The 15,278-nt window shown below is 45.8% G+C and overlaps 1 protein-coding gene across 16 annotated transcripts in view; it reads right to left on the bottom strand.

Annotated features, from left to right (window-relative positions):
* Window positions 1-15,278, bottom strand: part of CCDC88A (coiled-coil domain containing 88A) — a 374,196-nt gene that overhangs the window by 207,072 nt on the left and 151,846 nt on the right. For all 16 annotated transcript variants that reach the window (XM_039529475.1, XM_039529472.1, XM_039529474.1 and 13 more), the window contains one exon: window positions 5,736-5,905. In XM_039529475.1, the coding sequence (XP_039385409.1) occupies window positions 5,736-5,905 (170 nt within the window). The remainder of the gene's footprint in view (window positions 1-5,735; window positions 5,906-15,278) is intronic.

Here is a 15,278-nt window from a genome sequence, read left to right as displayed (position 1 = left end):
GAGGCTAGGGACACCATTCCTTACACATCCTGGCTAATAGCCATTTATGGACTTCACCACCATGAATTTATCCAGTTCTCTTTTAAACCCTGTTATAGTCCTAGCCTTCACAACCTCCTCAGGTAAAGAGTTCCACAAGTTGACTGTGTGCTGCGTGAAGAACTTCCTTTTATTTGTTTCAAACTTGCTGCCTATTAATTTCATTTGATGACCCTTAGTTCTTGTATTATGGGAATAAGTAAACTTTTCCTTATCCACTTTCTCCACATCACTCATGATTTTGTATACCTCTATCATATCCCCCCTTAGTCTCTTCTTTTCCAAGCTGAAGAGTCCTAGCCTCTTTAATCTTTCCTCATATGGGACCCTCTCCAAACCCCTAATCATTTTAGTTGCCCTTTTCTGAACCTTTTCGAGTGCCAGTATATCTTTTTTGAGGTGAGGAGACCACATCTGTACCCAGTATTCGAGATGTGGGCATACCATCGATTTATATAAGAGCAATAATATATTCTCAGTCTTATTCTCTATCCCCTTTTTAATGATTCCTAACATCCTGTTTGCTTTTTTGACCACCTCTGCACACTGCGTGGACATCTTCAGAGAACTGTCCATGATGACGCCAAGATCTTTTTCCTGACTCGTTGTAGCTAAATTAGCCCCCCATCATATTGTATGTATAGTTGGGGTTATTTTTTCCAACGTGCATTACTTTATATTTATCTGCATTAAATTTCATTTGCCATTTTGTTGCCCAATCACTTAGTTTTGTGATATCTTTTTGAAGTTCTTCACAGTCTGCTTTGGTCTTAACTATCCTGAGCAGTTTAGTATCATCTACAAACTTTGCCACCTCACTGTTTACCCCTTCCTCCAGATCATTTATGAATAAGTTGAATAGGATTGATCCCAGGACTGACCCTTGGGGAACACCACTAGTTACCCCTCTCCATTCTGAGAATTTGCCATTAATTCCTACCCTTTGTTCCCGAGGAGGCCCATGGGACTGGGTCTTCATGCCCTTCTGGCTCCCTAGAGCCTGGGTCAGGTGCATCGGTCCCCCCCCTGTGACTGGAAGTGGCTCCAGTGCAACTTGTGGCGCTGATTTGGGTGCTGCGCCTGAGCGTGGAGGCCCAGAATCCTCATCCTGAGCCGGGTCCTCTGGAGCCCTGGGAGGTGTGACGTCACACTGACGTTGCCGAGAGGGGAGTACAGGGTGTGAATGCCACCGATGTGGCCCTGAAGCCCTGACCCTGATGATAGGCCCAAGGAATCCAAAAGGGCCATTGTACTGGATCCTGCCACTGGTGTGGCCAGGATACTGCTGGTGCCGACGAGTCCACGACTCTGCTGTGCCGGGACTGTGAGTGGTACTGGCTGCGTCGGGAGACAAAAGACTCAGCCTCTGACTCGGAAGAGTACTCTGAGCTCAACCACGGGGAAGGCGGAGCCCGACAGTGCCGGGGAGCTGTACTGGGGTGATGGGGAGTGGTGCCGTAACATCATGGGCTTGCCCTGATAATGAATGGGGGGCAGTGCTGCCATCGGTGCCATGAAGGGTGCTGGAAATGGTGTCACATGCATCATCATCATAGATGCTGTTGTAAGTACCGCTGACAATGCTTGAACTTGAGCCTGCATCTACATCGGTGCTGGAGCTCACATCTCCAGGACCGAGGACTGTGCCATTATGGCAATAAGGTCCCATGCTGCCTTGTAGTTACCCGGCATGGAGGCAGGGTCGAGCTCATCCTCCAAATCCTCCCGAGTCAGGGAGTCCACCAATACTGGACTCGACAGACCTCCGGTTGGGGCAGGAGTCAATGGAGTCAGGTCTTGAGAGCCAGGCCGTGGGTGTCCTGCTGCAGGATGCATCCCACTGGAATTCCCCCACAGTTTCTTAAGGGGGGGAACGACCCCATCCGCCTTCTTTTTCTTACGTGGCACTGGGGACTGTGAGTGGTACTGCCTGCTAGAGTTGGCCTTATGAGCCAGGAAGCAGAGCTGATGCTCCTTGGAGGAGTCCTTCCTCGGTGCCAGGGCATTCCGCACCGAGGCCTGGGTGTTGCGCACCCATGATGCCGGTGCTGTTTCCGGTACCAGCTGAGGGCGGAGGGCTGACTCCAGCAGGAGGAGTTTTAAACGATAGTCCTGCTCTCTTTTAGTCCTGGGTCTAAAGTTCCTGAAAATTGGGCACTTGTCTGTCCGATGACCTTCTAGGCACTTAAGACATGGAGCATGGGGATTGCCTCTAGGCATAGGTTTCGCACACCTCTCACATGCCTTAAACCCCGAGGCATGCCCCGGTGCCTGGGGAAAACTAGCCCGCCCCCCCCAAAGTAAGCTTAACTAACTATAAACTACTATACAACTACTGGTAACTACAACTCAATTAAACTATTTACAAATAAGAAAAGGGAACCACTAGGTAGCCACTTGCAAATGCAAGAGACTGAGCTGCTCCAACGACCATCACTGACATTAAGAAGGAACTGAGCAGGCAACATGTTGGCAGGGACCTATATACACTGCCATGAAGGCGTCACTCCAGTGGTCTCCACAGCTGACCTGACAGGTACCGCTAGAGGAAAAACCTTCTGACTATCATACACACCTATTGGAATGCACATAAGCAATCACTCGAAGAAGAACATAATCTTTTTTAAAGTCCTGACCTGCTCACAGATCACAGCTCTCTGCTTCACCCTGCCTTTTCCCTACTGCCTCAATTATTGAGGCAAATATATTCCCACACAAGATTACATCTATAAAAAGACACATTTAAAGCAGAGTAAGGCACATACCATTGATAGAGTAGTAATGGAGAACAAGACAGATGGGGAATTACACTGGTGTTTGCACCTGAAATAATCATAGAATATCAGGGTTGGAAGGGATCTCAGGAGGTCATCTAGTCCAACTCCCTGCTCAAAGCAGGAACAACCCCCAAACAGATTTTTGCCCTAGATCCCTAAATGGCCCCCTCAAGGATTGAACTTACAGCCATGGGTTTATCAGGCCAATGTTCAAACCATTGAGCTATCCCTCCCCTCCCTGTGCGCTGTGTAAACTGAAAGGCAGTGCTGAATTAGGGCTTGTCTTCAGAGAGAAGTTAGTGCTCAGCAAGCTAGAGTGCGAATTTACAGCACACTAGCTACTCCACACTAACTCCTTATGTGGACATGTTTACTGTGCACTAAAAGTGCCTTGGGGCACTTTAGTTAAGTATACTTATAAGCATACTAAGCTAAAGTATGGTTGGGCATTTGACCAGTCCAAAATAATTGGTTAATTGACTAATCGAACACTGGTCAAATATGGTCAAATAATGACAAAAATGGTCAAATATTTTAAAGCACTATTATTAGAACAGTAACAACAGTAACAAAAGAGAGTAAATTTGTATGGTCTTCAATAGGCTTAGCCTAGTTATAAAAATCAAGTTACTTAAATGTGTAAAAAATATTAAACACAATGAAATGAAGTTTTTAAAAAATGAAAGAATTATTACTACCGCAGGTAAGCATTTAAATGCAAACATTCAAGACTGAACAGTTACAAAACATAAGAAAAAAGAAAAGTAATTTTTAAATTACTAGGTAGGCAGCAAGCCAACTCTTCATGCAGCTTGCTTTTCATTATCTTCTTTTTCTTTATCAGCTTCAACTGCTTCATCTATATCTTTGTCATCCTCATCAGTTATCAGTATCTCCTTCTTGCTCTTTGTCTGATGACTACTGAGTCATCTGTCATTTCTTCTCCAATCTTAAATTATGATGCATGGTCACTAGATTCCCAGTAGTGGAGGTCTTCGGTCTATTTCTGGCTTTTGAACGAATGATTCCACAAACCGACCAATTTTGTTCTGCACAAGCAGTAGTGCACAGAATTGTTAAAAGAATTTTTACCACTTTGTAGCTAGAATGCAATGAGGACACAACCCTTTCCACCATGATGGAAGAGCAAAATATTTCAATTCAGCTGCTGGGATTGCACTCCATATTGTTTTATGACTGAATGAGTTGATTCTTGCTTTATAATTTGCTGCCTCGGTCAGAATTGTTTGTTCATTTGTATATCTTTTAAAATTTGCAACAGCCACTATGAAGTTACAGGCTGAATCAAACTCAGAAAACAGAACTTCCACATAGTTGGAATAGTTTTTCCACTTTCCTGTCTAGTAAAAAATTTCCATGCAAATGATTCTGGCTTTCTCCAACTCTGCATAATTTATTATGTCACTGGTGGGTGAGGTAGAATCTTTTATTGGACCAACTTCTGTTGGTGAAAGAGAGAAGCTTTCAAGCCACACAGAGCTCTGTGTACTGTTATTAATGTCTCATTACTTCTGGAATGCTCTCTAGATTATGAAGTATTTCTTGTATTTCAGTAGCCATTCTGTTCTATTTCTAACTGCTGCTATTCCAGATGATTCCAGTCAATCAAAATGCTTTTGGGCATGCTGCCCTCTTCTCCCCAGGACCCTTATAGACTCCCAGATCACATAAAGGGGGGTAGGTGGCCATTCCTCCCTGCAGCAAAAACCATCAACTCATAAGCAGCAAAAGGAGCAGAAACAGAGCAGGGAGAGAGGGACTTCTATAGAGATGTGATGTCACAACACTGTCAATCACACAGAACTTTTTATATTATCAGCAAGTTGTTGGCTGAAGATACAAGGGAGGGGTCAAATAACAGGCGAATAACATTATTTGACTGGTCAATTGACTGGCTTACCAAGCCTAAGGTAAAGCACACAAAGATGCTGTAAGAATGTACACATAGGGAGTTAGTGAGGTTGCAACTACTGTGCTGTAAATTCACATCCTAGCTTGCTGTACACTAACTTCTCATACAGACAAGCATTTACATTATCTGAAGATTGTGAGTGTGAAATGGCTCAATTACATCAACTAGGCACCACAGGTTCAACATAAGTCACTGAACTGCATGGCAACTCAGGATTGGTCAAGTATATCCCAAACCCGCAAGGAGTTCCCAAGTACGCGAACCCTGAGGAAGTTCCACAGTATACTTTTATGAGCACTTCACATTCATTTTACATATCACAATGACACAAACTAACCACAACATACTCAAAGGTTCAATCCATTGTTCTGTTGATATGTTCATAGCTAAAACATCAAAGGAATTATCAATATACAGTAAGAGAAAGAGCATACACACCAATACACATCTGAAACTACAGCGGGCCTCCTGAGCCCCAGCCCAATTCCGCTCCGCTCCTTGCCCCTATTGGACCCCACCCCAAATCCCCGCCCCGGCCCCGCCTGTTCCCCAAGCATGCTGTGTTCCTCCTCCTCCCCCCTCCCCCGAGGCTTGCCACGCGAAACAGCTGTTTCACGGCGCAAATGCTGGGAGAGAGTGGGAAGAAGCAGGACGCAGCAGCCGCTTGGGGAGGAGGCCGAGGGGGGGGGGGCGGGGCGGAGAGCTGCCAATGGGTGTTCCGCACCCAATTTTTCCCCATGGGTGCTCCAGCCCTGGAGCACCTGAAGAGTTGGCGCCTATGGCTGTTAGAGTAAAGTTCTCACACTCTAGAAATGTTCTTCTCTTTGTAATAGTAATAGCTCCAAAATGCATTTAAAACTACAGTTTCATATTGAAAACTGGACAATTGGCCTAGAGAGTATTGTATTGTGTGAGGTCAGCAATATTGTAAGACCCAAGAACCCAATTCTCATATTGAGATTCATTTCCAATCAATATGTACTTACAGCTCCTGCCTAAGTCTTCTTATCTTTGCTTTAGCATCTGCCAGCTCCACTGACAAGTGCTGTCTGCTTTCAGTGCGTTTAATGCCTGGAGATCCACAAGGTGATTGTGCTGCTGATGCATGAGGTAGAAAATGAAGACAGTCCCGTTCTTCAGAAAGCTCTACGATAGTCTAAGAAATAAAACACAACAAGCATATAAGCACTTCAGATGGCTGTTTATATGTCAAAAAGTAACAATTAACTTTTATAGGTACAGTAAGTCAAAAATTGAAATGATACAAGAACTAAACTAAATATGGTCTTGTAAACGAACAAGTTGGAATCAGGAACACTGGGTTCAATTCCTGGTTCTGCCCCAGACCTCCTTTGTGACTTCTGGCAAGTCACATAATAAGATTTTCAAAAACAGAAGCTTAAATTTAGACTTCTAGTCTCATATTTAAGTACCAAGTAAGAGGCCCGATTCTCAAAAATGTTCACTACCCAACAGTTTCTATTGACTTTACTGAGAACAGCAAGGTTCTCAGCACTTTTGAAAATCAGTTTATTCATTTGGGAGCTGTGACACTGGGCCAAAAAGGCTTAAGCAACTTGCAGGCTAAATGACCCAAATTCAACCGTTAAAGTCATGTTAGAGAAGTATGTAAATGCTAATTAAGGCTATTCCTTACAAATAGGTATCATAGCTATGTTAAATAGACTAGAGTTTTGAAATGCAAACCTGTATTGTTAGAGAATTAGAGGTAATACGAATGGTATGTGTTTTCATGTCTTGTTAGTTTTTAACCATGTAAATCAATGGTGGGCAACCTGTGGCCCAGGGGTTGCCCACCATTGATGTAAACAGATAGCTATAGTAATAGACAGGAATTATTGATTCAGAGGTCAAAAGGGAATATTAACATTTAGATTAAACTTGGCTGTAATAGTGTCATTGTCTATATTTCTCTTTGAAGGTTGCAGTAAACTGTTTATGACCTGCTTAATGGATAATTACCTTATGCTAATTAACGCAACCAGTTACCTGTGTATACATAGGAAATAGGTAATTCTACTTCAAAGCAACTATTCTTCACCCAACAGATCAACCTGTTGATCAGGTTGATCTGTTGGGTGAAGAATAGTTGCTTTGAAGTAGAATTACCTATTTCCTATGTATACACAGGTAACTGGTTGCGTTAATTAGCATAAGGTAATTATCCATTAAGCAGGTCATAAACAGTTTACTGCAACCTTCAAAGAGAAATATAGACAATGACACTATTAAACCCAAGTTAAATTGGACTGAACTTAAGGACTAAGTCTGAAAGAACTCTTTGCAACTATAAAGCTCACCATCTCTACTATGAAACTGACAATTTATTCAAGTCTGTATGTATAATGATCTTTTAACCAATACTCTCTCTCTCTCTCTCTTTTCTTTTTAAATAAATTTTAGTTTAGTTAATAAGAATTGTCTGTAAGTGTGTATTTGGGTAAGATCTTCCCTGATGCTCCCTGACTCAGATGAGAGAACAGTAGAGAGTCAGGGAGGGACAAAACCACCAAGTCTCTAGCTATTATATAGGAGGTGTAGACAATACCAATATGGTACTGGGTAGGATGGTACTGACTGTGAGGTGGGAGGTTTCATCAGTAATGACTCTGTTAGTGCCGGTCTTGCAAAGAAAGTCAATGGAGATGATCTTGTTGACCAAAATTACCAGTACCAGAGTCATTAGTACTAATGGAAACTGAACCGCTAGAGACGGTGCAGAAGATAATGGTACTGGGTCCTTTGAGGAACAATTAGACCATGGCAAGATAGAGTGTGAAACTAAATTGCAGTAGTCTGCCATGGTATAACAGTCTGTGTGCATCCTGTTGATGTGTGTTAACAGTCCTCTTTGAAATAGGACTAGTTCAGAGCGCATTAATGGTCTGTTAACATGTGTCAGCAGGGTGCATATGGACAGTGAGACTGCAGCAGGTTACTGAAGGGTAGATTCACACCCCAGTTTGACATGGTCTAATTGTTCGTAAACACAAATTTTATGTTGCTGTATGGGCACTAAGCAGCAGTATGTCAAAGTGCACTACAAAAATTTTAGTGAGGTAGCAGGGCCCACATGGTGACTTGGACCAATGGTTCTGAACCAGAGGTAAGGGTACCCTTGGGGGTACACAGAGGTCTTCCAGGGGGTACATCAACTCATCTAGATATATGCCTAGTTTTACAGCAGGCTACATAAAAAACACTAGTGAAGTCAGTATAAACTAAAATTTCAGATAGACATGACTTGTTTATACTGCTCTAAATATAATTTATATTCCAATTGATCTATTTTATAATTTTATGGTATGAGAAAGTACGCAGTTTTTCAATAATACTGTGCTGTGACATTTTGAATTTTTATGTCTGATTTTGTAAACAAGTAGTTTTTAAGTGACATGTAACCTGAGGCTACGCAAGACAAATCAGACTCCTGAAAGGGTACAATAGCCTGGAAGGGTTGAGAGCCACTTACTTAGACCTGGTCTACACTACAAACGTAGGTCGACGGAAGCCTCCTTACGTCAACCTAATAATGTATGTGTCTACACTACCAGGTCCCTTCTGCCAACCTAACTCGACTGTTATGTCAACTTAATTACTCCACCTGCGCAAGAGGCATAGCGCTTAATTCGATGTTGATGGGTCGACAGAGAGGCAGTATAGACACAGGACTATGTAAATCGAATGTATCAGCCACCAGCAAGTGTCCCACAATGCTCCGCTGTGACCACTCTGGTGATAATTTTCAACTCCGCTGCACAGCAGTCGGGTACACAGGAAACAGCCCCTCCCCTTCAAAGCCCTCGGAATTTTTGAATTCCCATTTCCTGTTTGATCAACATGGAAAGCTCGGAAGCCCAGCTGATCATGGCGACTCAATGCCCCAAATGCGCTCCAGTCTGGAGTACACAGGAGGTGGTGGACCTTATTGGTCTGTGGAGAGAATAGTTTGTGCAGGCACAGCTCCAATCCAGCCATAGAAACGTCAACATCTACAAAAAGATTGTGCGGGGCATGGTGGAAAAGAGCTACTCCAGGGACATACAGCAGTGCTGTGTGAAAATCAAAGAACTTCGGCAAGTGTACCAGAAAACAAGGGACACAAACATTCATTCTGGTTCTGCACCACAGACATGCCACGTCTACAATGAGCTGCATGCAATTCTCAGTGGCGACCCCACCACTACCCCAATGCAGCGTGGATACCTCACAGGAGTCCAAGTCCCGGGCCTCCTCAGGCAACAAAGGGAGCGCATTGTGGATGAGGCTGAGGAGGAGGAGAATGGGAGACAAGCAAGCCAAGGATCCATTCTCCCTGAGAGTCAGGAGCTATTTTAACCCCAGAGCAGTCCAGCTCATCGCAAGATAGCATAATGGCTGAGTGTGATGCCGGGGAAGGCACCTCCGGTGAGAATGCAATTCCAATCAAACTCTAGGGGTTATACGCTCTTATATTTTATGTTTAACGTGAAAAAAGTGAGATGCAGTGGGTATCTGCTTCCCAGTGTCTGCTCCAACTACACACAGGGTGCCCCCGGAAAAGACTGTCTATGTCTTCCATGGAGATCTCCAGGAAACGTTCATGGAGATACTCTGCTATCATTTGCAGGGAGGATTGTCTTATTTCTTCCACCTCAGTAGGACACTTTCCCATGCCACTCCAGTATTAATTCTGCTGGCATCATTCCAGTACACAGCATAGCAGCATAAGAACCAGGTCTTTACCCAGATGCTTGCAGCATCTGCTCCCTTGCTACCTTCCTAGAGGATTGGGCCAAAAGAAATATGATGAGGTTCAACAAGGACAAGTGCAGAGTCCTGCACTTAGGACGGAAGAATCCCATGCACTGCTACAGACTAGGGACCGAATGGCTGGGTAGCAGTTCTGCAGAAAAGGACCTAGGGCTTACGGTGGACGAAAAGCTGAGTATGAGTCAACAGTGTGCCCTTGTTGCCAAGAAGGCTAATGGCATTTTGGGTTGTATAAGTAGGGGCATTTCCAGCAGATCAAGGGATGTGATCATTCCCCTCTACTCAGCACTGGTGAGGCCTCATTTGGAGTACTGTGTCCAGTTTTGGGCCCCACACTACAAGAAGGATGTGGATAAATTGGAGAGAGTCCAGCGGAGGGCAACAAAAATGATTAGGGGGCTGGAGCACATGACTTATGAGGAGAGGCTGAGGGAACTGGGATTGTTTAGTCTGCAGAAGAGAAGAATGAGGGGGGATTTGATAGCTGCTTTCAACTACCTGAAAGGGGGTTCCAAAGAGGATGGATCTAGACTGTTCTCAGTGGTAGAAGATGACAGAACAAGGAGTAATGGTCTCAAGTTGCAGAGGGGGAGGTTTAGGTTGGATATTAGGAAAAACTTTTTCACTAGTAGGGTGGTGAAGAACTGGAATGGGTTACCTAGGGAGGTAGTGGAATCTCCTTCCTTAGAGGTTTTTAAGGTCAGGCTTGACAAAGCCCTGGCTGGGATGACTTAGTTGGGTTTGGTCCTGTTTTGAGCAGGGGGTTGGACTAGATGACCTCCTGAGGTCCCTTCCAACCCTGAGATTCTATGATTCTATGATTCTATACCTCTGTTACCCTCAGGAGACTGATAACCCATAGGGTCACCTAGGGGAGATGGTGGAAGTTTTCATTACATTTCATTACATTTTGATTTAGTTGGGGATTGGTCCTGCTTTGAGCAGGGGGTTGGACTAGATGACCTCCTGAGGTCCCTTCCAACCCTGATATTCTATGATTGTAAGTGCCTGTACTGCAAACAGAGCATGTGATTCCCCCACCCATGGTGATTTCCAGGTACCTCAACCCCGTTTTCCTTAACATGCCTGTGATTTGGATAGCAGGGATCTGCTTGACCTTGGAATCTGCAAGCCCAGGTCAACTGCTATCAGCAGTGTTAAAGGGGGGGGGACAGTTCCTAGGTTCTCTCGTGGCCACAACCCCCTCCCCCCTTGGAGCCACCATGGACAAAGACCACAGTTCGGGAAGATTAACACTGGTCCCCAGTCTCCAAGCACCATCCACACTGTGAAGGGGAGGGGGGTATTCCTCATCTGCCCACTTGTGCACCCGACACGGGTTGCCCACAAGTTGCAGCACAAGGCCCATTACCCATACCGCTGGACCATACTCATCTTGGCTGGAACAGCAAACTAGTTTATTGAATAGCTAGGGATACTGATTATGTTCTGGCTTCCACTTCAGTGTAATAAGGAGTGTGATTATAAAACAGCAACTTTGTACTAGGGTATGCACTGACAATGGTTGCCTTGTGCTTTGCATGCCTTACAGTAGAAAGCTTGGCCTTTAGTATTTCCTCCACACTGTCGGAGAGACTTTCACAGATTAGAAGACAGAAAAAGAATGTGCGATGACCTAAATTCCTTCTAAGCTGTGCGACTGCGCAGCTGCCTATTAAACCTTGCACGACCTGCCACAGCTGGGGGAGAGGAGTCCCTCACCGCCGGCTCCAGCGCGGACCTGCCTCGGCCGGAGGAGAAAAGCCCTTTCCTCGGCCTGGCCCAGCCCTGCTGGAGCTACCAGGGAGAAGAGCTCCTCCCTTGGCCCAACCCAGCCCTGCCAGAGTTGCCACAGTTGGGGAGAGGCGCCTCTCCCCCAGCCCCAAGCTGCTGTGGTGAGAGAGGGCTGGGATGAGTCATCTCTCCCCACAGCAGCCTGCATCTCAAACCCCTCATCCCTGACCCCACCCCAGAGCCCACCCCCTCACTGCACCCCAACCCTCTGCCCCAGCCCTGAGCCCCGTTCCACACCCCAAACCTCTCATCCTTGGCCCCACCCCAGAGACTGCAGCCCCTGCACCACCACCCTCTGCCCTAACCCTGAGCCACCTCCCGCATGCTAAACCCCTCATCCCCAGCCCCACCCCAGAGCCCACATCCTCAGCCAGAGCCCTCATCCTCCCACATCCCAACCTTTGCCATAGCCAAGTCCCCTCCCACACTCTGAACCTCTCGGCCCCACCCCACCACATTAATTTTGTTATGTGCACCAAGATGAAGGTGATATGTGCACCAATATTGAGGTGATGTGTGACACAACCAAATGTATTCCATGCATAGACGTAAAAAATTAGAGGGAACACTAGTGATGACATGTTCAACGGGATAATGAATACCTCTGGGACGGGTGATTCAGAGTTAAGAGCCTGGAGGATTTCATTGTCTGAAAAACTGAACACGGACATGGAGAGCAAGAGTATCCTAGGAGCATGAACGTTCCATACAAGATGAGATGCTGAGGATTATGAAGGATCAATCAGATATGTTGAGGCATCTGATTGAGCTTTAAGAAAAACAGCTTGAGGCTAGACTCCCTCTGCAGCCCCTGCAGAATGGCCTGCAAACATCACCCTATTCCAAAATCCCCTTCCCCGAAACTTTCAGGAAGTGTGTGGGGGGAGGTGCAGTATCCCTTCCATTCAACACCTGGGGAGGGTACTAAGAGCAAATGGCGGTCATTCGAAGACCTTTGATAGGCAAGACTTCTGTGCTTACACAGACAAGCTGACTTGGTTTCTCCCCTCCCAATTTTATCAAACAGTTTGCTCAAGGTTAAACTATTTTCCAGGTCTTTCAGTTCCTTTGTGCAATTAAAGTCAATGTTTCAATAATGAAATACTCTATTTATTCTAAGCATGGGGATTTGGTGGGTGAAAGGGGAGGTACGAAACTGATGCAATGGAGGGGATGGTATGGGAAGGCACAGCAGAGGGAAGTGGCACACATTACTGTGGCTCATTACTGAAACAGGTTTTCAAAGTCTCCTGGAAAGGCAGAGCTCTTTGCTGGGCTCTTCTTATTGCCCTGGTATCTGGCTGCTCAAAATTAGCTACCAGCCTATCGTCTTCACACCCCATCCCTGTGGGAATTTCTCTCCCTTCACCGCACAGATATTATGGAGCCCACAGCAGGCAGCGATAACAATGGGGATATTGCTTTCACTGAGGTCTAACCTAGTAAGCCAACTGCGCCAGTGACTCTTTAAATGTCCAAAGGCACATTCCACCACCATTCTGCACTTGCTCAGCCTACTCTCCAGGTGGTCAGTGTATGGCTTCATGAGCCATGGGAGCAAGGATGATGCTGAGTCTCCAAGGATCACATTGGCATTTCTACATCATCAATGGTTATTTTGCAATCTAGAAAGAAAGTCTCTGATTGCAGCTTTATGATCAGACCTGTGATCCTAAAGATGCACACGTCATGCACCTTTCCTGGCCATCCCACGTTGATGTACATGAAATGCTCCCTGTGATCCACCAGCACTTGCAACACCATTGAGAGGTATCCCTTTCAGTTTATGTACTCTTTGGCTAGGTAGTCTGGTGCCAAGATAGGGATATGCATGTCATATATTGCCCACCACAGTTAGGGAACCCCATTGCAGCAAAACCATCCACTATATCCTGCACATTTCCCAGAGTCACTACCCTACTTAGCAGAAGTCAATTAATGGCCCTGCAAACTTGGATCACAACAGCTTCCACAGTGGATTTACCAACTCCAAATGGATTCTACACTGACCAGTAGCAGTCCGGCATTGCTAGCTTCCACAAAGCAATCATCACTCACTTCTCCGCTCTCAGAGCAGCTTTAGTATTGCTACGCTTCAGGGTTGGAGAAAGCTCTGCACAAAGTTCCTGCAAAGTGGCCTTCCACATTTGAAAGTTCTGCAGCCATTGGTCATCATCCCATAACTACATAATGATGCAATCCCACCAGTCAGTGCTTTTTTCCCGGGACCAGAAATGGAGTTCCACCATGTTCAGCTGCTGTGCGACCGCTAGCGGCAACTGGGAATTGTTTCATTCTATGGCTTGCAACAGGGCTGCTTGAAGGACATCGCAATGTTCCATGCAGCAGCTCATGTCTCAGCTCTGGAAATACTGCAGGATAAGGTGTGAGGCGTTTGCAATGCTCACAACAAGAGAGCACAGCTGAGCAGGGTCTATACTTCTTGGGCTATGATGTACATGTGGCTAAGCCAGGCTTTCAAAAACAGGCATGAAAAAAGTATGGGTTGTTTGCCACTGATATCAGGGTAGGGAGACAGGGAGGTAGGAAACTGATTCATGGGAGGTCAAAGCCATGTTCCCATTCTAACCTGAGACAATGTTTTGGTCCCACGAGGCACTGAAAGCCCTTCCCAAAAAACCCTAAGGCTAGTTGCACTGTGAGATAGCTATCCATGGTGCACTGCTCTCTGCATCGATGCAAGCGCTGCTAGTGAGGATGGACTCCACCAAGACAATGAGCGTGGTTTGGGCAAGCCCAATCAACTTAATTACTCCAGCGGTTACATGTCGACTTAAATTAAGCTGGGGTAAGAGGTAGATATACTGGAGGGTAGGGATAGGGTCCAGAGCGACCTAGACAAATTGGAGGATTGGGCTAAAAGAAATCTGATGAGGTTCAACATCGACAAGTACAGAGTCCTGCACTTAGGAAGGAAGAATCTCATGCACCGCTACAGGCTGGGGAATGACTGGCTACGGAGCAGTTCTGCAGAAAAGAACCTGGGGATTACAGTGGATGAGAAGCTGGATATGAGTCAGCAGTGTGTCCTTGTTGCCAAGAAGGCTAACGGCATATTGGGCTGCATCAGTAGGAGCATTGCCAGCAGATTGAGGGAAGTGATTATTCCCCTCTATTCGGCACTGGTGACGCCACATCTGGAGTACTGCATCCAGTTTTGGGCCCCCCACTACAGAAAGGATGTGGACAACTCCACATCCAGCGGAGGGCAACAAAAATGATAAGGGGGCTGGGACACATGACTTACGAGGAGAGGCTGAGGGAACTGAACTTGTTTAGTCTGCAGAAGAGAAGAGTGAGGAGGGATTTGATAGCAGCCTTCAACTACCTGAAGGGGGGTTCCAAAAAGGATGGAGCTCGGCTGTTCTCAATGGTGGCAGATGACAGAACAAAAAGCAATGGTCTCAAGTTGCAGTGGGGAAGGTCTAGTTTGGATATTAGGAAACACTATTTTACTAGGAATAACAGAGACTTGGTGGGATAACTCACATGATTGGAGTACTGTCATGGATGGATATAAACTGTTCAGGAAGGATAGGCAGGGCAGAAAAGGTGGGGGAGTTGCGTTGTATGCAAGAGAGCAGTATGACTGCTCAGAGCTCCAATATGAAACTGCAGAAAAACCTGAGAGTCTCTGGATTAAATTTAGAAGTCTGAACAACAAGGGTGATGTCGTGGTGGGAGTCTGCTACAGACCACCAGACCAGGGGGATGAGGTGGACGAGGCTTTCTTCCAGCAACTAACAGAAGTTGCTAGATCACAGGCCCTGGTTCTCATGGGTGACATTAATCACCCTGATATCTGCTGGGAGAGCAATACAGCAGTGCACAGACAATCCAGGAAGTTTCTGGAAAGTTTAGGGGACAATTTCCTGGTGCAAGTGCTGGAGGAACCAACTAGGGGAAAAGCTCTTCTTGACCTGCTGCTCACAAACAGGGAA

Source organism: Mauremys reevesii, linkage group 3 (assembly GCF_016161935.1).
Source record: "Mauremys reevesii isolate NIE-2019 linkage group 3, ASM1616193v1, whole genome shotgun sequence".
In the NCBI taxonomy this organism is placed as follows: Eukaryota; Metazoa; Chordata; order Testudines; family Geoemydidae; genus Mauremys; species Mauremys reevesii.
Note: the sequence above shows the minus strand (reverse complement) of the source record. Positions and strands in the feature narration are given on the sequence as shown.